This window comes from Anarrhichthys ocellatus, unplaced genomic scaffold (assembly GCF_004355925.1).
Source record: "Anarrhichthys ocellatus isolate YVR2014 unplaced genomic scaffold, GSC_Weel_1.0 scaffold18, whole genome shotgun sequence".
Taxonomy (NCBI): domain Eukaryota; kingdom Metazoa; phylum Chordata; class Actinopteri; order Perciformes; family Anarhichadidae; genus Anarrhichthys; species Anarrhichthys ocellatus.
The window spans coordinates 2,688,303-2,711,797 of NW_022280048.1; the positions used below are offsets into that span (position 1 = coordinate 2,688,303).

General features: G+C 43.3%; 2 protein-coding genes across 9 annotated transcripts in view; one reads left to right on the forward strand and one right to left on the reverse strand.

Annotated features, from left to right (window-relative positions):
* Positions 1 to 59: 59 nt before the first annotated feature.
* Positions 60 to 12,958, reverse strand: brwd3 (bromodomain and WD repeat domain containing 3). Its single transcript, XM_031857478.1, has 40 exons — positions 12,785 to 12,958; positions 12,550 to 12,608; positions 12,416 to 12,445; positions 12,172 to 12,231; positions 10,964 to 11,114; positions 10,740 to 10,838; positions 10,451 to 10,611; positions 10,000 to 10,221; positions 9,807 to 9,907; positions 9,617 to 9,687; positions 9,303 to 9,403; positions 9,172 to 9,212; positions 8,970 to 9,074; positions 8,723 to 8,873; positions 8,494 to 8,628; positions 8,283 to 8,411; positions 7,744 to 7,969; positions 7,486 to 7,626; positions 7,047 to 7,227; positions 6,822 to 6,915; positions 6,559 to 6,729; positions 6,373 to 6,446; positions 6,091 to 6,292; positions 5,882 to 5,992; positions 5,697 to 5,804; positions 5,034 to 5,158; positions 4,861 to 4,943; positions 4,239 to 4,350; positions 3,999 to 4,060; positions 3,593 to 3,748; positions 3,369 to 3,489; positions 3,130 to 3,255; positions 2,956 to 3,031; positions 2,794 to 2,844; positions 2,555 to 2,698; positions 2,288 to 2,440; positions 2,031 to 2,200; positions 1,668 to 1,762; positions 1,224 to 1,358; positions 60 to 1,112 (listed from the first exon to the last, which is right to left on the reverse strand). The coding sequence occupies exons 1-40, from the start codon at positions 12,816 to 12,818 to the stop codon at positions 193 to 195; spliced, it is 5,487 nt and encodes a 1,828-aa protein (XP_031713338.1). The 5' UTR covers positions 12,819 to 12,958; the 3' UTR covers positions 60 to 192.
* Positions 12,959 to 17,005: 4,047 nt separating this feature from the next.
* Positions 17,006 to 23,495, forward strand: part of npas2 (neuronal PAS domain protein 2) — a 38,217-nt gene continuing 31,727 nt past the window's right edge. For 6 of the 8 annotated variants that reach the window (XM_031857040.1, XM_031857046.1, XM_031857045.1 and 3 more), the window contains exon 1: positions 17,012 to 17,108. The gene's annotated coding sequence lies outside the window, so the exon portion shown is untranslated. Of the gene's footprint in view, positions 17,109 to 17,170; positions 17,223 to 23,495 lie in introns of those variants that run through there. The other 2 variants (XM_031857043.1, XM_031857042.1) reach the window with 2 other exon arrangements.

Genomic DNA, 23,495 nt, shown 5'->3' on the forward strand with positions numbered 1-23,495 from the left:
ATATACACACACACACATACATACATACATATATACACACATACATATATACACACATATACATATACATATACACACACACACACACACACACACACACACACTTGTACAAAAAGAAAGAAAAACATCCCTGAAGTGTTACGCACGTTAAACAGTCTGTTTTAAAATTGAGGTTTGAAAAGGGGCGTCGTGTCAGTGACCCCAGCCCATGAGGTGGCTGACTCGGGCTTTCTCAGTCATGCGGCGTACCCGTCCTGAGCGGGACCTGCCCAGGTTGAGGGGGTCCTCCTTGGACCCACGGCCATCGTCCTCCGACTCGTCCCTGTACAGAACTGTCCTGCGGCCCTGGTTGCGTGTGTTGACCCGCCGAGACTTGCACTGGCTGCCTCTCAGACTGCTCGCTGCTGTTGCCGTCGCCGCTCCCGTCTGCACCTCAGAGTTGTCCTCGTCGTCCTCGTCGTCCTCTTCCTCCTCCTCGGGTTCCTCCTCTTCCTCGGGTTCCTCCTCTTCCTTGGGTTCCTCCTCTTCCTCTTCATCCCCCTCTTCCTCTTCATCCCCCTCTTCCTCTTCATCCCCCTCTTCCTCTTCATCCCCCTCTTCCTCTTCATCCCCCTCCTCCTTGTCATGTCTTACATCTACCGGTTGCTGCTGCTGCTGCTCCTCCTCCTCCTCCTCCTCTTCCTCCTCTTCCTCCTCCTCTTCCTCCTCTTCATCTTCCTCCTCCTCCTCCTCTACCGGCGGCTGCACTCGTGCTCTTTTAGGTCTCTGTGCCGCGTCCTCTCCTGCTTTGTGTCTCCTTTTCCCTGAGGCCGCCACCTTCCCCTTAGCCGAGTGGCACACTGACAGGCAGGGGGCTTTGCTGTAGTCGTGATCTCCCCCCTCCACGTACTTCTCCATCTCAGACTCAGAGCTGTTCTCGCTGTCCGACGAGGACGAGGAAGAGGACGACGATGAGGTGGAGGATGACTCCGACGAGGAGCTTTTGGATCCGGACACCGCCCCCTCCTCCTCCTGCTCCTCCTCCTCCTCATCCTCCTCGTTGTCAGACTGCGGCGCCTCTCGCCCGCGGCGCTGTCTGGAGCCGTTACTTAGTTGCAGGTTACGCTGGTGCCCTGATGCAACACAAGGAGGACGATGGTTAATTTCGGCAACCTCGAATTTAAACCTCACATTTAAATGAAAGATGTTGATACGTTTCAGTCGGAGAGTATTGCTCGTCATACCTGACTTCTTCACTGGAGATGCTTGGCTGCGGGTCACCCGGTGCGGCCCTTGGGTTCTGCTCTCGCTCCTCGTCCCTGAACTTGGGGAAGAAGGCTGGACGTCTTCCTCCTCTGCTACACTGCTGCTTTGCTGAGCTGCAGCAGCAACAACAGACGGCTAATTACTAATCGGGAGTGTAATCACATTACCTTTCACAGGACATTCCCTCGCGTAATGCATTACGTCTGATCTTCAGTAAGAACAGAATTACACAAAGCTTGCTGAAACGTGCTGAATTCAAACGAGTCAATACCGTATCTATGAAAGGAAAAACTATTTCTTTCTACAGTCAGAATCATATAGAAATATTTACAACACAAACACTGCTACCAAACAATTAACAGCAAGATCCTGCACAACACTAGCACCTAAAAACACAGTCAGCCACAATAGTGCAGTCTTACCCTGATGTGATCTCTGAGAACGACTTTTCGTTGAGGTCTGGGATTTTTTTGGCATGGACACCTTCTTGTGTCTTGACTTGTGCTTCCCCTTCGGGCTGGACATATGGAAACAGGGAGAAGAAGCAACATTTCAGAATAATTAACTTCATTATATAACAGCAGGGTGCCTGCAGCATAAATTTAAGGCTTTGAAACAGCTTTTTAGATCCAGACTAGGACTTTCTAAATCTGAATGATAAGCGCACAACAGGCCTTGCATTTAAAGTAGCACATTTGAGATATTTTCAGGAGCTGCAGACACACTGGAATGACAAAGATGTTTAGATAATAAGGAGTGTCGAGTTTGTCGATGAGGATCAGCACCTGGGGGAGGGGCTAATAGGCGGGGAGTTGCCTCCGTTGTGCATTCTGTTTCTGTAACTGAGTCTCTGAAGAGCCCGCCGTTCATTCTGAATGGACGACTTGTGGTCGGAGATGATGGAGATGATGTTTTTTTCAAAGTAGGCCGACAGGCTGAGGGTCATGGTGTAGATCTAGACATAAAGCAAGACGGTGAGAGTGAATCTACTTTACACAGGTACGGCTGCAGTGCATTTTCAATCCCAGTGATGCTACTTCACCTGGGATTTCTTGTTCGGCGTGTATGCTTTGGAGTTGCTGAAAATGAGGCGCACGTCTTTGGCAAACTCCATCGGGTTTTCATAATTCCCTGCTACCAGCGTCTCCGACACTGTAGACAGATCCATGGGAGTGTCAATGATGTTTCTGTAGTCCTGCACAAAACAAGGTGGAGTGGAAACATTAACGAGGTTCATTTTTATTTCACTCCTGCATATAATTACACACCCTCGGCACGCATTGTTCATGTTGTTTAAAAGTTGTTTTACCGGATACTCAAAGAGGTCCACGGACTGCCTGAACGGCTCGGAATCTGGCGAGACAATCATTCGACGCACCAGCTCTTTGCATTGACCGAGCCAGAGAGTCACATCCAAAACCACACCACGCTTCTTGGAATTCGGGTCGGCTCCCTGGCAGAGAGAAGATTAAATGAATTAAGACCGGAGCTACTGCAGATGATTTAAGTCTGTGGTGTTCTAAGACACTGGACTCTGGTCCCTCTTACCCAATGTCCTGAAGATGTGCCCGGGGTGTCAGAGTCCACATCCAACTCAGCCTGCAGAGGCACACAAACAAACTTAAAACGACTATTTACAGCAAATACAGTAATTTAATGAAAAGAATAGTTACCATAATGTTAAAAAAAACAACACAACCGAATTCTCACCTCAGCTTCTCCTCCACTGCTGACCTCAGACTTCAGTTTGTGATACAGATCCAAGATGTCTGTGCAGCTCTGGTCGCTGAAGGAGACAGAGGGCTCAGGCATCAGACACATGAGCAGCAGTGTTCATTACTGTTACCCCAGAATACCATTGAGGTGGCTATTACATGAACTTACCCGATGTAGTGCAGGAGAACATCAGTCACCACCTTGGCCGTTGCTACAATGGGGCTCTGGGGTTCGTTGAAAGTGCGGGCATTGTGTTCAATGTACCGCACCTCCCACATTAATGCAGAGATCCGCCTGCAGCAGACGAGAAAAAACGCACTTCAAGCTCAAATGTCAACGCATTGGCATCCGGACGTTGAATTTACGGCGAGGGTGGAATGTGTGTGTGTTCATGTGCGCTGCCTCACCTGTAGAAGCGGTTCTCCAGTCGTTTGTGGATGGTGCTGAGGTCAGTAGGGTAAGCCACTGCGGTGCAGTACAGAGAGTATTCCCGCAGGTTCACTGGCGACGCGAATGCCTTGGCTACATCTGTGGACAGACAGGAACCAGATCAAACATGGCAGACACGTACGAGATCAGACTTTTTCCCCCCGCAACGAACAAACAGCCGTCGACCCTTTTGGTGGCCTACCCAGAGTAAGAAGCTGATCAATGCCATGGAGGACTCTCTCACAGTCTTCATCTCGCGTGTGAGCGCCCCATTCTCCCTCCTGAGGCGTGTAAAGCAGAGCCTTCAGCTCCTCCTCGGCCACCTCCACGCCATCACCAACCTGTTCAGGCAACGCCGCTGATGGAGCCACAGAGTGTGTCAGAAAATGAAAAGGTATTTAGTTAATTGCTCAAAACTAGTATGAATTACAGATAATTATCAGCCACACAATCCTAATAAAATACTTTTATTCTTCTAAAAAGGTCTTCTAAAGCCCTGATTCACAACCATAATGTGGCCATTATGCTCCAGTTTTTATTTCAAAAGGATTTAACTTCAAAATCGGTTAATAACTTGATGGAATTGTCACATTAATAATACCACTGACCTTCCTCAGGAATAGGCTCCATGTCCCAGGGACTCATTTTCTCCCGTTCTCCATTATCCCACCTGACGAAACAAGAAAAAAAAAAACATTAGTTAATAATGAAATCACACTGCATGCAAGATTAATCGCTTATTTGATTTAAGTGTGATGACACGTGACATCGGGTCAGCAAAGAAGAGCATTAACTGAGAGCACCGTGGATACACTCCAGCAGCACAAACTGCAGAAACACACACGCACTTCACTGCATAGCACTGAAACAGGCTGTCTGGGTACTCTGGCTGCAGAGGCTCCTGGTCCTCCACGGAGCCGAACCACCAGGCGTCATCAATGATGCTGCGGAACCTCATACCTGGAGGAGAGCAAAGCGAAAACCGGATCAAACTAAAGAGAAGGACGGTACACTATCCACAACAACGTTCTTGATCCGTTTTTAAACCGCGTACACTAAAATAATGTTGTCTCTGGCTGGTATCGATACATCAGACCCCTCTCACAGACATTTTATTTGAAGAATCAGCTTTTGCCATCATGCAGAAGATTTAGAGCCCCCCAGGCTAGACAGATCATATTAAACTACTGTTTTGTTCTTCAGTCTATTAAACTAATAAGTCAGAGTTCGGGTTCTAAGTAGGCCTCAGTGTACCTCGGTCGAACACTAAAGGAAGTGAATTGATTGCAATGCATCCACTTTTCGTAACGTCTGATGTGTTAAATGTTTGCAGTATGGTTTTGTTGTTTGGTTAAATGTTGTGTCTTGTATTTATGCAGCACTGTGAATGTCGGAAAATACCCTGATGATAAGTAAGTAATAGGTAAAGTAAAATGATGAGTGGTAAACACATCACTTTAAAACACTCACCTGGCTGCCAGTTGTGCTCTTTAGCCTCGTTGTAAAACTGCTGCAGTACCAGAAAATCTATGACATCAGGCATGTCATGGTACCTTTAGAGTGTGGGAATGAAAAATGAAATGAAATGCACATGCTTCAACAATTATTATCTTGCACCGTTTGTACTGCATGTAAATGCTTACTTCAATGAGAAAGACTCATTGGTCATTTTCCCTGAGACTGGGTCCAAGAAAGCCAGTTTTAGGCAGCAGAGGGTGGGAGGTCCCACCTCGTATTTAATCCCAACCACCTTCACAGATTCCTGGTCCTGGAGGGGGCAGAGGAAAATACACAAAGGTTAAAACAGTGAAGCTGTTCTCCACAAGTTGTTTTCATTCACAACAACCCCCTGAAGCCAAAAACAACATCTGTTTGGAAGATGCTACAAGCAGCAGGCAAAACAGCGACTATCATGCCATGTTAGCCACGCTAGCAGCGCTGTGAGGATGTGCTTAGGCACAGCGTTGCTTTGAGATGAATGCTAACAATGACAATGTTATCCGTGATGATGTTTAGCAGGTAAAACTTTTACCATGTTCACCACCTTAGCTTAGCTAATTAGCAATAACCGCAGCAGGCTGACCACAGAGATGAACTATGCGGTTCAGCTGTGAACAGTGGTGAAAGACCGACGGAGAGGATCAGCTCTGCCAATTTTTTTTACCTGGCCTACTGCCCTGGAAAGTGGGCCTGACCATAAGATTACCACTTTGCGAAAGTTACAACATTTGGCTGCTGCTAACAAACTCTCTTAACAGCTCGTCTAATGGAGCTTGGAAGGGCCTCTACGCAACACTGCGCCTCACCCTGAGGTCGAGTCTGTTCCACGGCTGCTTCTGAGGGTTGATGCTGTAGGCCTTGGCCCTGCGCACTGCCCGGACGTAGGCCTGGTGGCCCTGTTTGAAGTAGATGAGCTGGAGGACAGGAGAATCATCAAAATGAAAGTGACAAAATGTATTTCTCTGTTTGATACGAGAGTGACACTCCTTACCTCATCTCCCATTTGAGGAACAAAAGGAGAGCGGTGTGGGATGGTCTCCATTATCCACGATGGTGGAAGCCACTCCTCCGCATCGAGTCCAGCCAGAGAGGCTGTGGGTTTCTAGGTATGTGCAATGAGAACGAAATGATCAAGTCCAGAACTTCTCCTGCACCGTGTGGTGGAGACATTCACTGCGAGTAAAGGGGCTGCTAGCGTACCTGTTTGGTCTCCTTAGGCTTCTTTCTCTTCTCACGATCCCTCCTCTTGGCCTCCTTTGCCTCACCATCGCCTTCCTCCTCCTCCTCCTCCTCAGAGCTGCTGTAACCTTTGGGCTGTACAGACCTCCTGGTCGGTCTCTTCGGCGGCTGCAGGTTGATGCCAGCGTCGGCTGTCCAATCAGAATATTCACTGGAGGAGTTGCTGAGAGGGAAAGAGGGGTGATGCGAGTTGGGCGATCGTAATTAACATCTTGAAAAGGCCGCTCAGTAAAAGACATTCACCTGGAGCTGCTCTCGCTCTGCCACCGAGTTTCGCCATCAGAGGAGGCTGCGCTTTGCTCCGCCTGCGATGCTGCCTGTCAACAAAAAGACAGAAAGCACCGTCACTGTTATGAATGCTGGTAAACAGACATTGCTCCACTTTGTCATGTCACGTTTGGAGATGTAGCGTAGAAAGGCGGAGCGTACATTTCCGTCACTGTCGGAGTCCAACTGGCTGTCAGAGTTACGTGGGTTGCTGGAATTTCGACTCCTGGTCCCGATGCGGCGGACTTGAGCTGAGCGGGTCTGATAGGCGTGGCGCTGCTGCTTCTTCTTGGTCGGCCGCAGGGAGCGCAGGCGCGAAGTCAGCAGATTGCTCTACGGAAGGAGGTTAGAAAATAAGTCGAGCAGGAATAAATCGGCATATATACATATATATATATTTTTTTTTAACGGTAAGCATTGCATACCTTGGGTGTGCAGGCTGCTGGTTTCTTCCTCCTCTCTGCATTGTATAGAGAACATTCCATGTCGCCTTTAGCTCGTCTGCACTCCTCCACAACTCTTAATAAAAAAAATAATAATCGTGAAATGAACACAAAAACCCCATATATATATATATAAAAATATGAATTTGTTTAAAAATCTAAATCGACTCTCTGCAATGTCCTTGCATCTAACTATCGCTGCCTCACCTGGATATGCCTTTTGGCACTTCATTGACCATCACTCTGTGGCTCCAGGCCAGCAGGTCCCTCTCAGTGGCCACTTGACTACGCAGGGCATTGTGCTGCATCTGCCACACCCCGCCCACCTGCCCACTCCTGTGTGTTTCAGCAGCCGGAGAGGAGGCCTCCACCTCTGCTTCATCACCCGCTGAAAATACGAAGAGATTTGTTTATTATGACAATACCTTACTTGGCAAATATGGCACTTTGGCAATAGAAGTTAACAACACTTAACCATTAAAAACCTAGTACCCGCACAATGCTAATGCTCAGTTTTACAATACATTTCAGACTTTTAAAAAGGCATAAGTTAAGTCACACTGAGCACACTAGACAAAACAAGAACATATAAAACCTAAAATCACGGTAAACAGCTTTACTTTGCACAATGTACAGTTAAACATACCCTCTGCGTCTGGAGCCGGCTCCTCTTCGTTGTGACGCTCGTCCTGCTCATTCTGCAACTGTCTGATGAGATCGTCCAACAGGCTCTCTCTGTTTTCTGCCGTTTGCTGGCCAAGTACCTGCTCAACCAACTCTCCATCACCTAAGCAGCAAGAGAGGCAGATCTTGGGTGAAACTGTCGGTTATACTCACAATAAATACTCTACAATTACTATACAAGCATTCTGAGCGGCACGAGTAATAAATGAGCAGGTTTTACTGTTAGCCATGTATCCGAGCTGGGGTACCAGCTGATCCTCCTTGCAGTTCTCTCTTCCGGGCACCAGGCGCTGGTAGTGAGGAGGGTGAGGGTTTCCATCAATATCCACCAGGAAGGGTGGAGGCATGAGGTGTGGGGCTTGCTGCGTCTGCTCGTCCAGCACGTAGTTATTAGCGTCACGGATGAGAGGCCGGTAGTCCGTGTGGAAGAACATCTGGTCAGGAATCTGGAGGGAATAAAGAGTACGTTAGTGTTGATAATGAGGGTGAAAAAAAAACTTTGGCTTGCTTCCTTCCTCTGCAAGGCAGACCAGGACACAGAGGAAGTTACAAGAGAGCTTCTTGATGGTTATTTGCAGTCGTGCCTTCAATGTTTCAGATCCTTGTTGACACTTGCCGTCAATTCAGATTTTATGATTAAAGAGCAGTATGTGTGTAACCTCAAATCCACCATGATGTTTAACTGTATTTATGCTGTTCCTTTAAAAAAGGAGATTTTTGTCAATGGTAAATAAGTTTTTAACAGTTAAGTGTCGTTACCTTCTCGTACGGTCGGCTGCAGCCGAAGCCAAAGATGAGCAAATGGCCGTGTGAATCAGTGCAGGCAAAATGCTGCCCATCAGCCGAGAACTTGCAGTCAAAAATAGCCCCGTGGCCTTGCCCTTCAATCTGGAAGCAGAAATGTCAACATGAGCTCGATGATAGCGTAGAGAGAACACTACTGATGGGTGATCATTGTTGGACGAATTACCATGTTGAAGAAGTTGCGGATCTTGGCTCCTTTGGTCAGGTCCCACATGTAAATATTGCCGTCGTGGCCGGCAGACAGCATGATGCGGGAGTCAAACGGGTGAGCCTCCAGCACATACACCTCGTCATCGTGACCCTTGAACAGAGAGAGCATCGCGCGGTCGTTTGGTCAAAAATGGCATTTTTTGTTCATTTTTACACAGCAGAAAATACCAGCTTCAGCCACTCACAGATAAAACATGCAGCAGCTGTCCAGTGGTTGTGTTCCACACTTTGAGCAGGTAGTTGGACACCGCTGTGATGACAGTGCGGTCTGCACGGTCCCAGGCCACCATGGTCACCACCAGCTTGGTTTTATCATCCCCGTTGGCGACAGTATTCCTGGAGGAAAACATCCCATCAAGGCATGAAACACTGAGCGGTTCGCGGAGACGGACGAGGCTCCATCAAACTCTGTAATGTTGTTCACTCTCTTACCCGGGCAGTCTGGCAGCAATGTCTAAAGTGATGCTCTTCCACTCCTGTTGCTGGTAATGCCAGATCCTGGCTGTGCCGTCGCGACTGCCGCTCACAAACCTTAGGCTGGACACACACACACACACACACACACAAGTCAGAGGCTTCGAAAAACCACACGGAGAAACAATTTGAAGTCGATGATCCCAGCAAGCACACTCACCTGTCGCTGTTATTGCTAAACTGGACGACTACAACTTTATCCTGAAACAGGAAGCGGAGACATGTATTGAATTTACGGAGAGCTCTTGTTTCAATGAAGGGAATGGAACAAGAATGCGTTTTGTTTCTTACCGTGTGTGCATCCATCTCAGAGACCTTCACAGGAGTGTCAGCACCAAGGTAGTAGACTCTGATCAAGTGATCAGTGCCACCGGTGGCCATGAACATACCACCTATTAACAGTAAAGAAAGACTGAAATGGACGTGACAAGAACATACGCAGTCTCCAACAATATCCTTATATCAATAAGCACTACTAATATGTTTAGATCTTAAAACAAACTATCAAAACATTTCCCACTTTGCCAACAGAATCATTAAACAAAAAAAACACACTACTTCATCACTGTCTGGGCTACAAAATATATGCAGACAGGGAAACTTACCACTGCTGAAGGAGGAAGTGGAGACCTGAACTCCGGGACGCGACCGCTCGACAAACTTGACGGGTTGATCACTGAGACAAGAGGAGAAACACAACAGCTGTAGATATTTCCATGGAGACGGACAACTGCTGGAGTTAGAAATGGTAGAAAAAAAGCTTCAAAAGCTTCAAATGATGCTTAAAACACTTACTGGAATTTCATGCTGAGCGAGTGCCACTTCCAGAAACACACCATGCCGTCTGCACCGGTGGAGCCCAGGTACCGCATTGTCCCTTTGACAGCAGGACAGAACTAAAAGGGATAGAAAGTTAGTGTTGGTTAAAAACATCATGCTCCATTCCCAGATTTGTTTGAGTTATTCCTTTAAAATGCACCGGTCTCACCTGTATGGATGTGATGGAGGCGCCGTGGGCCTGCAGAACAGTGATGGGTGCACAGGTACGCAGGCACCACACTCGGATGGCTTTGTCGCAGCTTGCTGAGGCGATGAGGGTGTTCTCGTGGTTGACGGCCATGTCACAGATCTCCGCTGAGTGGCCGCGGAGGGTCGCCAGGAGCCGGCCGTCATCTGTGGCCCAGATTTTCACCAGGCAGTCATCAGAACCCTAAATCACAAAGGACATTGGTAACAAATAAAAAAACAGTGTTTGACTGGGAACTAGCTTTGACTGAAGAGCCTCCATCGTCACTCATCTGGAATCTTCTATTCACGTGCTTCACCCTTGCCAATAGTTTGCTCAAGTGCGACTCAGCAGACGGAAACACAAACTAGTGAAAATCTTCAAGTAGAGTTTTGCTGCAGTAATCATCTGAACCCAGAAAATCACCACTCACCGTAAATATCCTACGGCCGGTGCGGTCAAAGGCTACACAATAGACTGAAGAAAGGTGGCCGAGGATACGTTTGTGTATCTTCATATGTTGGTAGGAGGAAGACGGCAGGGCCTGGCTGAAGCGAGCTGTGCCTGTGGCCTGGCGAGCATCCAAGATGGCCACTTGATATGAAGACGGATGACAATGATTAGTGGAAGCAACAGACTGCTAAAGCAGATTTAACTGAATTGGTGTCGGGGCTTCGGGACCTCTTAATGGGTAGAAATATATTTTTGAAAGTTTTACACACCAACACTGGGAGCATCTCCATTGGTGACCGGTGGTTCTGGTGGACGTCCTCGGTGGAGTGCAGCAACAGCTGAGCCACTGCACACTTTGTGGCTACAACCTAAATTACACAGGTAATGAATTAAAAAGCATAGTGTGGAAAGGGAATGATCACTGATTTAAATACAGATCTATTACCAAACAAACCACACAAAAACAACTACAGGATTGGAGAGAAAGGCTTACTTTTGGTAGTACGAAGCAAGGACTGTCTTCCCAGCCCCAGAAGTGTTTGGACTCCAGGAACACTAGGTGGGATCTCCTTCTCTATAAGCGGGCCTATGCGCTGACAAACACGGAGCAGATAGTCTGCAGGGATATGCTGGTTCAAAATCACCTGCAGGAGTCACAGACTGCTATTAATAATAATAACGACAATAATAACACAAACCAATACAACAATACATACAATATATAAGTAGCATTTAATAACCAACATTACAATATTATCATCTCTGTTATATTTAAAAAAAAATGCTACAACAAACAACTAAAACATTTGAAGACATTAAGTGAACTCCAGCTCCGTTTAACAGACAGTGCTTTTTACAGGCAGCACCGCAATTATTTAAAGTGACCAATTTGAGGATTTGTGACCATGACGTGTACAGACTGGGACATTTTAGACATCAGCAGACATGTACATCTAAACCAAAATATCAGCAATAAGCTAATGTTGTTCAATATGTCGGCCCGACCAATTCATCCGTTTAGCTCAATTTAAATCAATTTCGCTTCAATAAACAAAATGTCAGCTGGCATAAAAACTAGATTGTTGTCGATATTCTTATTCATTATTTCATAACTTGACTGGAACACAACATCCTCAAACACACGATTTAAACACTGTTTAGACCCTCTGTAATCTATTACTTCTTTCTCAAAAATGACCTAACTTATTTTATTCTCTTCCTGTTTATACTTGCTCATTGTTGTGACATGGTTTTGTAATGCAGCTAGTTGAAAAAAACATTGAAGAAGGAGAGGGAGGGGGAGGGAAAGAAGCAGGCGGTGCAGAGAAGCTCACAGCCAATCACAAGAGTCTCTCACGAATGTTCCGGTTCGCTCGCAAATACAACTGTGATTTCATTGGCTCCAACGGATGACTGACAGCTCTCTGGATTTGGCTCAGCCTATCACTACCTACCCTCGTCTCTAATCTCCTCCTACTAGCCCACACAATACCAAAGGCTATATATAGTTATTTCGCAACGGGCCTGTACTAATATAAATGTTTAAATGTGTTCAAATAAACACAAACACATTACCGCAGCGTCTCTTCTGGGTAGTTAATTTAATTAAAATATCCACATCACTAAGAGATAATTGTCGATTAACATAAAGGTTATGCGCTTTATTTCATTAAAAGGTTAATTATGACAGTTCACACTCACCCAGTCTTGGAAGGTCCGTTTATAATTCTTCCCGTCCCAACTCCATCGTTGAGGGACCAACTAAAGTTAAAAAACAAGCGGTTACAGGCGGCACCAAACTGCCAGTATGTCCACGGCACGGCAACACGCTCCCTTATCTGACACCAGCCATAATTACTGAAAAGTTGCCCAAAAAGCGAACTGATACGCAACAGTACGGAAACCTCACATGTCAATAAACACAGAAAGGACCAGCTGAACCTACCTCATACTCCTCCAGCTCCTCAATCAGAATCTAACAACAGACGGACACAGTTAGCGTTAGCTGCTAGCACCAGCTACTTATTCAATTATTTTCCAACGGGTTTAGTCAATATCTTGCTTATTGTGTGTCGTTACCTGTGATGCCTTTTTACAGGGTCCAGACTGTAGAAATCTGGCAATGAGGTAATACAGTTCTGAAAAGAAACAGAAGTGTGTTAGCTTGGTGCTAGCTAATGTTGCTATTGAGCCGAGCTAACGTTAGCTAGCTCCGGGTTGCACTCGGTTGCTTAGCGCGTTAGCAGGCACACAGCTGCAAACTGTGAGAATACTAAATGTTTTGTCGCGGATCAAATGCACGCACAGCACTCACCAGCTTCGGTTTGTGAACACCGTTCTCCTGCCATCACTTGATGAGACGGACGACATCAAGACAAACTGATGTTCTAGCTTGCTCGTTAGCCGCCGGCTAGCTAACAGTAGCTAAGTGTGAGTAGCTAAAACAGGCTAGTGAATGGCCTCCTCCTTTCTCAAGTTGTTCCCTGGCCACCTGGTGCTTTGTGTTAGCGCCCTCCAGTGAAACAGTGCGATATTGGTTTGTTTGTTTTTTTAATCCAAGATGAATAAATGCTAAAATGCTCATATTTACAACTCTTAGTCCTACACATTAGGAACATAATTGCTTTATTTAATGGCCAGACATACTTTATATTTCCCTGCTTTAATTTTCAAATTCAAGTAAGGGAAAATACGTTTCCATATTTATGTATCATCCTGTAGAATGAAAAAACACGTGTGCACCCTAAGGTTCACAAAATGTTGCTGTCAAATACATAAAGGTTACATACACAGTATACATTTATAAAGTTGAAACTGTTGAAATCTTATTTGTTTACATGTTTGGGCACACAGAAGAAGGTGTTCCTCTGACCATTTTCTGTTAAATGAAATGTGCATTCCTGTTTGATAATTGGGCCGTATTTGGACACCGTAGCTCCAGAGATAGCATCTGGGTTTCATTTTGTAAGAGGCCTCCTTGGCTTTAATGGTAACAAAGAACAGGTACAGGGTAGATTCTAAAGTGGTCATTTTCCAAACTTACCAACATCAATCAAATCCCCCCCTGCAAAATTTCCAGTAGTTTTATTTCAAAGAGTGGGCATTTATTGTTATGATTAGGTAATTATGGATCTTCTACATTTTAGATTAGATTAGATTTCCATATGATTCTAATAAAATGGTACAGTTATTTTTGCTCATTGTCAAAGTAGATGTTTCCAATGTGGTTGTGACAAGTTTTGAAAAGTAAAAACAAATTAGACCTACTGATGTATTTAGATGGTCCAGAACAAGTAAAAACAATTGAATGAGCTAGTGTTGCACTGCTTTTTTTTTCACAGGCAATAATTTGCTGAAATAAAAACATGTCTGAGTCTCAAAAAAACAACAACCAAGATGTCACTAGTTATTTGTAAAACTGAAGGTAAATGTGCTATGAGTCTTGCTTTTTGTTTCCCAACTTATCTGACACTCACAAAGAAAGAACTGAGAAAGGCATAATCCCCTTATAACCTATTTTTACCACTGTGGCCCACAAAAGAAGTGCATGACTGACGTAACATCCTTCTCCGCCTGGCATTACAACTGCAAGGCAGATGGATTGGTATTGGATTTAGGAGTTGTGGTTGTACATATCACCATGGGCAGTATGTTCACTTTGCCACTAAATTGACTTTCTGTGTCTGTGTGTGGTTTGGCCGTTATGCTTAGCATATGAAATTGGAGCTATGATGTTCTAGCTTGTTTTTTATATTATATTTAACTCTAAAAGAAATTTCAATACCAAGTGTCTGAGTATAGTGTCTCTGCAGACACTTCAATTTAAAAAGAAAGGCAGTGTAGTGCAGTTACCTGACTAAAAGTTGGCCTTTCATCACAGATGTATTGTGATTGAAGGTCTCAGACGTGCCAGTACCCTAAGAAATATCTTAATTTTTATGCCCTGCTTTATCTGTAGTATAATTTTTTTAAAGTAAAATGGCCCTCAAGGGTTTTCTGTCAAATAATTATGAATAGCCTTGTTAATTTCAAGGACACTTTTAGGCTTGCTGGTTGATAGATATTTTTATCTTAAAGGGTCAGTTTCCTAGTCATGAGGGTTATCACGTCTGTGCCCCCGGAGGAGTTTTCTCAGGGTCTTGCTAAAAACACAGGGAAATTTGCATTATGGGAAGTGTAGGATCCACTGTTTTTGAAAATTTATGCACACCAAAAAGTCATAAAATCTTGCCCTCTGCTGCACCAATTTTGAATTTGAATTCTTCCCTACCATGGTAGAAAATCCCTTATGAAATTCATTCTGGGAGAGTGATGTTGTTTTTACTTAAATCTGTATCTCAGTAATCTACGGTTAGTATTCATTTGTAAGGGACACTTACATATTGTGATACCTTTTTTTTTGTCTCTTAATGGGTAATAATTATAAAAGTGCTTTCCTGCAGAATAGCACTGAGCCACTCAGTGTTTGTTGTGTCTTAGCTTAAAACTTTTATGGACAGTTTACATATATATAAGAAAAAAACTCACCACACAAGATCAATCTGATTTTTTTTGTTGTCGCTGTTTACATTCCTCCTGATGCAACTTCCAAAAATGCACCACAGGAATGTGCTACTGTAGTTGTTTTGTTTTGTTTGCCATGTGATAGTGACAATAATTATTTATTGTCATTGTGCAAAACAGTCTTTAAAGCCTTGCAGCTATTTTGAAGCCTTGACTCACAACAAACCATTTCACCTGTCTACTAAATTATAGCATGTCAGAGTTGCCGTTCAGCCGGCACCTTTAATCTTTCATTAAGTATGTGTAGTATCTCAACAAGCCAAAGTTGTTCACCTCTGACATGTTGCTTGTAAGGAACAGAGGACTCAAAGAAAACAAGGAGTGACAACACTTCCAGGTCGAGCCGTGCTGTAAAGGTGTGTGTTCACGGTGGAGCGTTTGATTTGAATTATTTGGCATTTGAGTCGGTTCTGCTTTCTCAGGTTCGGCTCGAGATATCCCAAAAGTTAAAGTGAATGGCATGAGGAAGCTCACTGCTGAAAGCTGACATTTAAAAAAAGTAAATTGCTCCACTGATGGAAAGTAGCCAAGTACATAATCAAGTGCTGCAATTAATTACATGTTCGAGGCACTGGAACATTACCGTTGATTGTATGCTATACATTCTATACGTTTCAGAGGGAAATGTGGTGCTTTGTATTTCCCTACATTAATGTCACTTTTACAGGTTGGTTACTTTGCAGATTAACATTTGTATCTACAACATAACATATTAGTTTATAAAATATAAGGCAACATTATAGATTAAACGACTCGATATACCCAATTAATAAAGTAAAAATTAGCTCCACAACCTCGACCAGTTACAACACTAATATGCTTTAATATGTAAAGTAATATGATATAGAATATAACTTTCACAAGGGCCATATTTCTGCATCAGTGCTTTCTACATTTTGCCGATACAACAATTTTGAATGCAGGTATTTCATACTTGTAAATGAAGCCACATAGAACCATTTTAGTCTTTTTTAGGGGGGACAGGGGATCTTGAGACAGCAGATGAACAGTATATTCCAAATGGTGTACATCATCCAAAAACTGCGAACCTGAAGATTAAGTAGAGCAGGTCAGTAATATGTGTCAAGTTTTGTGTCATTAATTTGTTCATGTATAATTGCAGCAAATCTTGGGGTTCATACCATTTCAAAAATCCCTTCAAAATACCACATTATGCTGTGATTTGGTATCAAAACTGCATGGGATAATCATAAAGTGTGCATGTCTGTAAAGAGGAGACGTGTGGGTGCCCATTGAACCCATTTCTCATAAACATAACATATCAGCATAAGGTCAGAGGTCAAGGGACCCTTTGAAGATGCCTAAGAAGCCTATCTGAAGCATTATTCAGCCCCCCCTTGTATGATATGGTACCGATGGATTCTACGTCGTCTAGTTTCACATGATACCAATATCTTCACTTTAGTTTATAACACTGAGTCCGCTTCAGCCTCTTAGAGACAGTAATCCTTGGGGTCTCAGAGGGGCCCTTACTTCCAGCACTGATTACAGTGTTCAACAACTTGTTGGATTATGTGAAACCTAGAGGACTAATTCCTCTCACAACTGCGTTTGTCTTACATTTTCAGCATTGCATGGACCAATATGTGAAGATCGGCTGTATATAATAGCTTTTGAAAGCATGACTCAGAAAGCAGAAGGCATGACTCACACCAAGCACACCAGTGTACTGTACAAATATGGAATACCGGCGTTCAGAGCTTTTAATAACCTGTTGATGATTTGTATGATCAGGCAATTAGAATTCAAACATTTTTAACGGATCTTTCGGAGCGCATTTAATCACATTAATGTACTAGCTGTTCATCTTTAAAGCCCACCCACCACCACCACTTATACACACAAACGGCCGCTCGCATAACTTTATTTAGTACAGTATATAGTCCGGTGGGCGGGACTCCGAGAGTGGACGAACTCTGGCTGCAGAGAAATCTCTTCATTCAGCTTTCATCGTGCATGTGGACAGGATTCGCTCGGACCGGAGACTGTATAACGAGTGAGGTGTGTGGGCTGGGTCAGGACCTCCTCCTCCACAGGCTGTGTTCCATCTCTGGGTAACTTTTTTGGAATATAGGACGTCGGGGATTTTTTTTTTTTGGGGGGGGGCGGTTTCCCGCATGCTTCCGTTTTGTTTTTCTTCTGACCCCCGTTTTATCTCGCAGAATACGGTAAGGCTCCAGCTCTGTGTCGTTACGCGCTAACGATTTCGGTCCACCGTGTCCGTTTCGATTTGACTTGTAACGTCACGGCTGTTACAAACGCACTGTAGCGAACAAATGAACGGGTGTAGAAACTCTTTTACCATGTACGAAATGAAACATGCTCATAGTTGTCTCTTTCTTCACATTCAGTCAGTTTAACACTAGCTGATGTGTGGAGGCAGTGAGTGCTTTTTCACGTTTTAGTTAAAATATTTAACCTACATGACTGTTTGACACATGTGCATTTTAGTGGTGTATTTGAAGAGATGGACATTTTCTCTTGCACTGGTGTTGTGTGCAGCAGTGTGAAGGGACTCTCTTATTAATGAAGTGCTGTTTAACTGTAACTAATTGATGTTTTGTATGTGTTGACATTGCCACCTGGACACCAGCTGTGGGTTTGGGGCTTTTTTACAATGGCACGTTATTAAATCTGAAAAAGTACAACATTGTATGATCAGAGGAGAAAGAAATGTAAGCCTAGGTCAGTGGCATTTATTTAAAAGGGTAATGAAGAGGGTTTATGTGTGTGAAGACATATATAGGCTATTGGGACAGGGATAAGTGAGAGGTGCTGCATGGTGTGATGGTAAAACGAGTTTAATGAGGCAAGGCTCATGTCTCACTCCTCTAAACTAAAAGACTGATGCCAAGTCCATGGCAACTGTGCCACTTTGTTAAGGGGACCTGCCCACCCCCCCAAAAAAAACAACAACAACCAAATGCCTGTGTTGTAGTTGAAAGGAGCCTTTGTGCAAATCATGTCAGTGTCCAAAATTATTGTTCCTCGTCTTCATCCGAGTACACTCTCATTGAGGCTTGAGCTTGCTGCGTCAGTGCTGAGCTCGGCCCAGCAGACATGAATAGTGATGAGGATGTGTGCTGACAACTGAGTAGGACAGGATGGGCTGGTCCATGACTGACTGAACCAGGGTGTTCACTGCATCTTATGCTCCCTTTTACATCATGCTGCTAAACATACGGGCCGGCCTCGTGAGTCGTGGTGCCGTCCTCTCGCTTCAGCTAATTTCTGGTCCCGACGCTGAATCCAACAAACCCTAATTTACACCGTGGGCTAGATAAATGAGTGTATTATATTTCAGTATACAGTCTGCTCCTACAGAAACAGAGATCAGGAGTCAACGATACTCCTTGCCCTTTATGTGCTGTGGCTGCCTTCTGCTGACAGCTGTTTCACTTTCTCACTTGTGAAAATAATAATTGTATTAATTATGGGGTAGAAATAAAGGCTGGGCAATAAAGAAAATATCATTGAACTGCAGACATTATCAATCTCTTACCAATCCAAATAGTCATATTGCAATTTTTGATAAGTTGTCTTTATCCCATATAAATAAACTGAGGATAGATACAACACCAACTGCTAAAACAGTAATTCAACCATTCAATCAGCACACAGTCCCTTAGTCCACAATCTAAGTGGTCAATGGTCGTACTTTATCACCAGTGTCATAGTTATTAGAGTGAAAATACACCAACTGTGTCAGTGGCTCACTATCAATGCTCTACATGTCACTTTGGGTGTTTGTGGTTTATGTTAACCTAGAAACTCAGAACAATAGTTTAAGGGTTTCAGGTTGTATTGTTACACAGTTTATAGTGCTGTTCACCTGATACATGGACTGTAGTGGGATGGGATGTACACAGAGGAAGGGGGAAACCCCCGTTTTTGCAGCAGGCAATACAATTAATTAACTAATATAATTATTATTATACAAGACATCTCATGATTGTCATGATTTTAAGAAACGTTGATATAACTAGGCCTGATTATCCTGTAATTATAATTAATAAACCCATTACTATGGTGTAGCGTTTCACAATTATGACAATCCTTTTCACAATTAGCCCCATAGTATCACAATCTTTTTGACAATTTCTCCCTTCGTCCTGTCCTCTTTGTGCCATTTAATTCCTTCTTCTGTCCCTATACATGTCTGTGTCTCCTCTACCGTTAATAAGCAAAGAACATCAGTTTACAACATCGTATGTCGCCTTTAAGAGCAAACTGAGCAAGAGACATATGGACGGATAAATCATTGTGATCATTGGGTTCTTCTGTTTTTGCCTCAGCAGTGCTGTTTTTTTTAAGTCTCTTTGCTGAAAATATGCTGCAGTGAAGGTTTGCCAACTGATGACACACACAACCCCATCTCTGATGTTACAGAGCATGTTGTGGGGAAAGTAGGTTACTGGGCCATGTCCTGCAAGCTTAAACTGAAGGCTACTCTGAATATTGCTCGAGCTGCTTAGTGTGACTGGGCATGCACAAATGGTGTAGGTCTGTGCAACGGCGACGACATCCTTTCTACCCTCTGTCTCTTTAAGAAGACAGAGGCGCTCCACATAGAATGAATGTTGAACGTTCAGCCCACGTTGAGTGAAACAGGTTGACTACATTTCACTTACTCACATTGATATCAATGTGAGTTTGTCTCTTAGAAACAAAGAGTAAATGCTATTGCTGAAGCCGAAGATAACTGCGGCTTACTGCTATATTGTCTATAAGGAAGTCCGAGGAAACGAATCTTGGATTTTGTTCCTCTAAAAGATGTTTCAAACCTTTGGAGTCATCGTGCAAAAGTTCCTTCAATATTATATGGAAACTCTCATGTTACCTGTACGTGGATGCCTTTGTACGTGCTTTACACTTGGCTGTAACACTTGTTTCGCTTGGGAATAACTTGATCTTGACTAGATTTCCCATGCACCTTAACAACCTGTTACACATAGTTCCTGATATTTCAATTGTTTGGTAAGCCCTCTGTCCAACCCTCAAAGATAGTTTGCACTTTTCCAAGGAATCTAAGTCCTAGAATACTTTTGTACAATTGTAATGGACGATATAAAACACAAGCTGGGGTTCAATTTCTCCAAATTGAACCCCAGTTGAACCCCAGTTCTCTCATTTAGTTTGACTGGAGTTAATAACTTCTCACTAACTGGCACCATGGTCTGTGCATCGCTCTCTGTGAAGATACATACTGTATATCAACATATTAGCATTACAAGACTTTGATTTAGACTATGCCTAATGTCATTCTCTATATTTTCCGATAACATCTCCTGCATCGTATCTTTGATACTGTGATGACAATATGTTGAGTGCCCACACACTCACTTATCTATTTATTTCCTCATTTCTCTCTCGGACTTTCTATGTTGAGATATTTGTCTGTTCTTAGGATGATTTGTTGTTATGTTGTTGCTGTACTCTGCACTACATCTGCTGCGTATTGTGCTGTAATAGACTCACTGAGACACTTTGTGCATAGCTAATGAGCTGGATGTGGGAGGTAAAGTCAGAAAGTCCATAAAGGTCCCCTCCAGACATGTTTTAAGACTTATAGAAATAATCTTTCAATAATAATTTGTCCCATATGGGTTTTCTAACTGAATCACCAGTAAGGAGCCTTGAACCCCTGAGAGAAGCCATGTGTCTAAAGAGGCATACATGCTGATTAATAACATCGAACACGGACATTCCTTTCGCTCCAAAAATGCCGAACTGAATGATGTCAGCCTCGATGAACTCGGGCTGGTGGAACGACGGTGCACATGACTCTCGGGACTATGACTGGTATTCATGTATCCCTCTTTAACCTTGTAACTATGACAGACAAAATGTTCAGCTCCAGTTATATAACGGCCTCCACAGACGTCACCGTCCTTGCTGCTGTCGCTGATCTCTTGCTCCAAAGCACACAGTCATTGTCCTCAGTAGCTCGCAGGCTCACATCCACTGGAGCATGATTAAGACATTTAGCTGCTTTTTTTTTTATTTTATTTTTTTTATGCGCCTTCTACAGGCCCCAAGACCTCTCACGTTATGTGAATTTGCTTCCTCTCTATATATTAGTAGCGTGAAACTCTGAGATAAACATCTGAGCATAATGTGTGGAACCTTTTCAGAGATGTGGCAGTAGTGGTACACTAAGATCTCTAGTAAGCAAAAAGGTGACCTAAATTGTTCTGGGTGGCTTCTGAGGTCGTTATCCACATTTAAAGGAGTAAAGATGAGGTTCATAAAGTAGCAGGTGAAATTAATTCGGACACTATTTGAGTGCTACACTGTCTCCTTGTTTTACTTTTATTCAGGAGACCCTTTATGTAGCTGATTCACATGAGCTTTTATCTGTCTTTACCAACAAAAGGTAATGGGAGCGGCCACACTTTGTATTTCGAATGAAGAAAAAAAAAAGGGTTTCACAATATGTGCGTTTGACCTACATGTGATTTGGATCTTTAGCTGCGTGGGCTTCACAATGTTCTTGGTGTAGACAATGCAGCAGAAGACCGTATAACAAACGAGCATGTCAGGTCTGATGCTGGAATGGAAGGAGCACTTCCTGGCCGGGTTCCTCATTCCTCTGATGTTCAGTATCTGCAATCTGTGATGGTGAGTAAGCAAAACCTGATCGTGGCTCGTGAAACTGAACCTGGAGTGTCAGAGTCACCATGTGAATACAATTAGGTAAGACGTACTAACAGTGTTGGGAAGGTTACTTTAGAAAATAGGTTACAGATTACTAAATATGCCATAAGTAATGGGACTACTACAAGTAATACAAAGTAACACTTATTACACTTGATTACTTTTCTAACAAACTGGGCAATAAAGCTGAAAATACACACAATACTCAACACTGATTACTTTTATTGAAAGTTTTTCTTCAATATTACTTGAATTAAGATTAGAACGGAGCAACAATGATTATTATATTCTACATATAGGCTAAGCTTTTTACCGACAACAATATAATAGGATGGAACCCCTTTGTAATTGCATATTTTTCCTCAGTAACTGTAACTGATTTTTCAAATACATTTATTTTGAATTATTTAATTACATAACTCTGTTGCGTGCTACTAGTTTCGCACAAAAACCGCATACATATGCTACAGCGACGGATGCTGTCGTCTCATCTTGTGCAGGATTGTTATTTTCAACATTGTGTTGATATGATACGTATCTCTAAAGAACACAAGGAAGTAGAGTGTGCACCACAGAGAGGTCAGAGAACACGGCCTCTTACAGAGCTGGAAGCGATGCAAGGCTTCTCTCAAGGATACTTCAGCAGGTTGAATGAATCGCGAGTCATTATCACAGTGAAGCATGCACTCACTACACCAATCTGCCTCCCTGTTAGCATGAGCTGAATAATGTGTGCACTCAAGGAGATTGAGGTATTTTAAATCATCCAAATTAGCTGTATTTTGCTACTTTAATTAGGTGTGAAGCATTAACCGAGTGACACTTGGTTCATGTGAAAAATAGTCAGTGTGATTATTTCTTTCCCCAGACGACTAATGATCCAGCCTTTTATCATTAGAAATGTAGACGTTATTAACCCACTGTCTTATTTAGTGATTAACTGTCAACTCATTTCGTCAGTTAACAGGCCCTCGGGCCAACAAAAAGAGGCCATCTGCAGCTGATATTGTGTCCTGTAGTTCAATTAAAATGTTAATTACCTCACAAACATGAAAAATGAATGTCTAGCTGTTTGAATCAGGGAATGAAAAATATCTACACTCCTGTGCTTTTGATTTTCAGTGGAATAAAATGAGGCAGAATGGATATTTGGTCATAGTGCAATTTAGTATTCAGCAATTGGTTCACCCTTTCTTTTCAAGAGATGAATGTTTTTTATTTATTTATCACAAGCTGCGTTTCTCTTTAAAAAGAAACCTGAAATGAATGAGAGAGAGATTTGTGTGCTTTCAGGAGTGGAGCTCTGGAAACACAGACGGCAACCTTTCATAGCAAGGAAAATGAAATAGCAATAGATAGGAATGGAGACATAAGGTCATTTTTTCCATGGGCTGCTAGCAGAAGGCTGTTTGAGTTCATTTCAGAGTCGGTGTTATGCACCGACTCTGAAGCGGCTGGTTGTGGTTTTGGGTTTTTTACGAACAGTCACTCACTAATGGATCCATAAAAACAATATTAATCTGGTTATCAGATCTAAATGTTTCCACGGCCAGGAATTTAACAAAAGACGTAACCTGCGATCTGAGTTCGAGACAGCGGTACAAAGAAGGAGCGGCGTTGCCCTTTCCACCCGTGCCCTAGAATCGTGACCCACATATTTACTCACCCACCACCTTAGGTAATTGCATCTTTTTTTCTGAGCAGCAGCACACAATAGCAGGCCTGGAATCATTTGGTGATTCATTTAGAATTGCTGAAAGAATATAATTGTGAGGAAAATTTGA

Excerpts from the sequence above, each read along its gene's own strand:
- brwd3 (XM_031857478.1), bottom strand. The coding sequence starts at position 12,818 with ATGGCAGGAGAACGGTGTTCACAAACCGAAGCTG. Across the intron at positions 10,612-10,739 it reads TGGAGATGCTCCCAGTGTTG|TGGCCATCTTGGATGCTCGC; the intron begins GTGTGTAAAACT and ends CTTCATATCAAG. Across the intron at positions 9,404-9,616 it reads CACTTCCTCCTTCAGCAGTG|GTGGTATGTTCATGGCCACC; the intron begins GTAAGTTTCCCT and ends TACTGTTAATAG.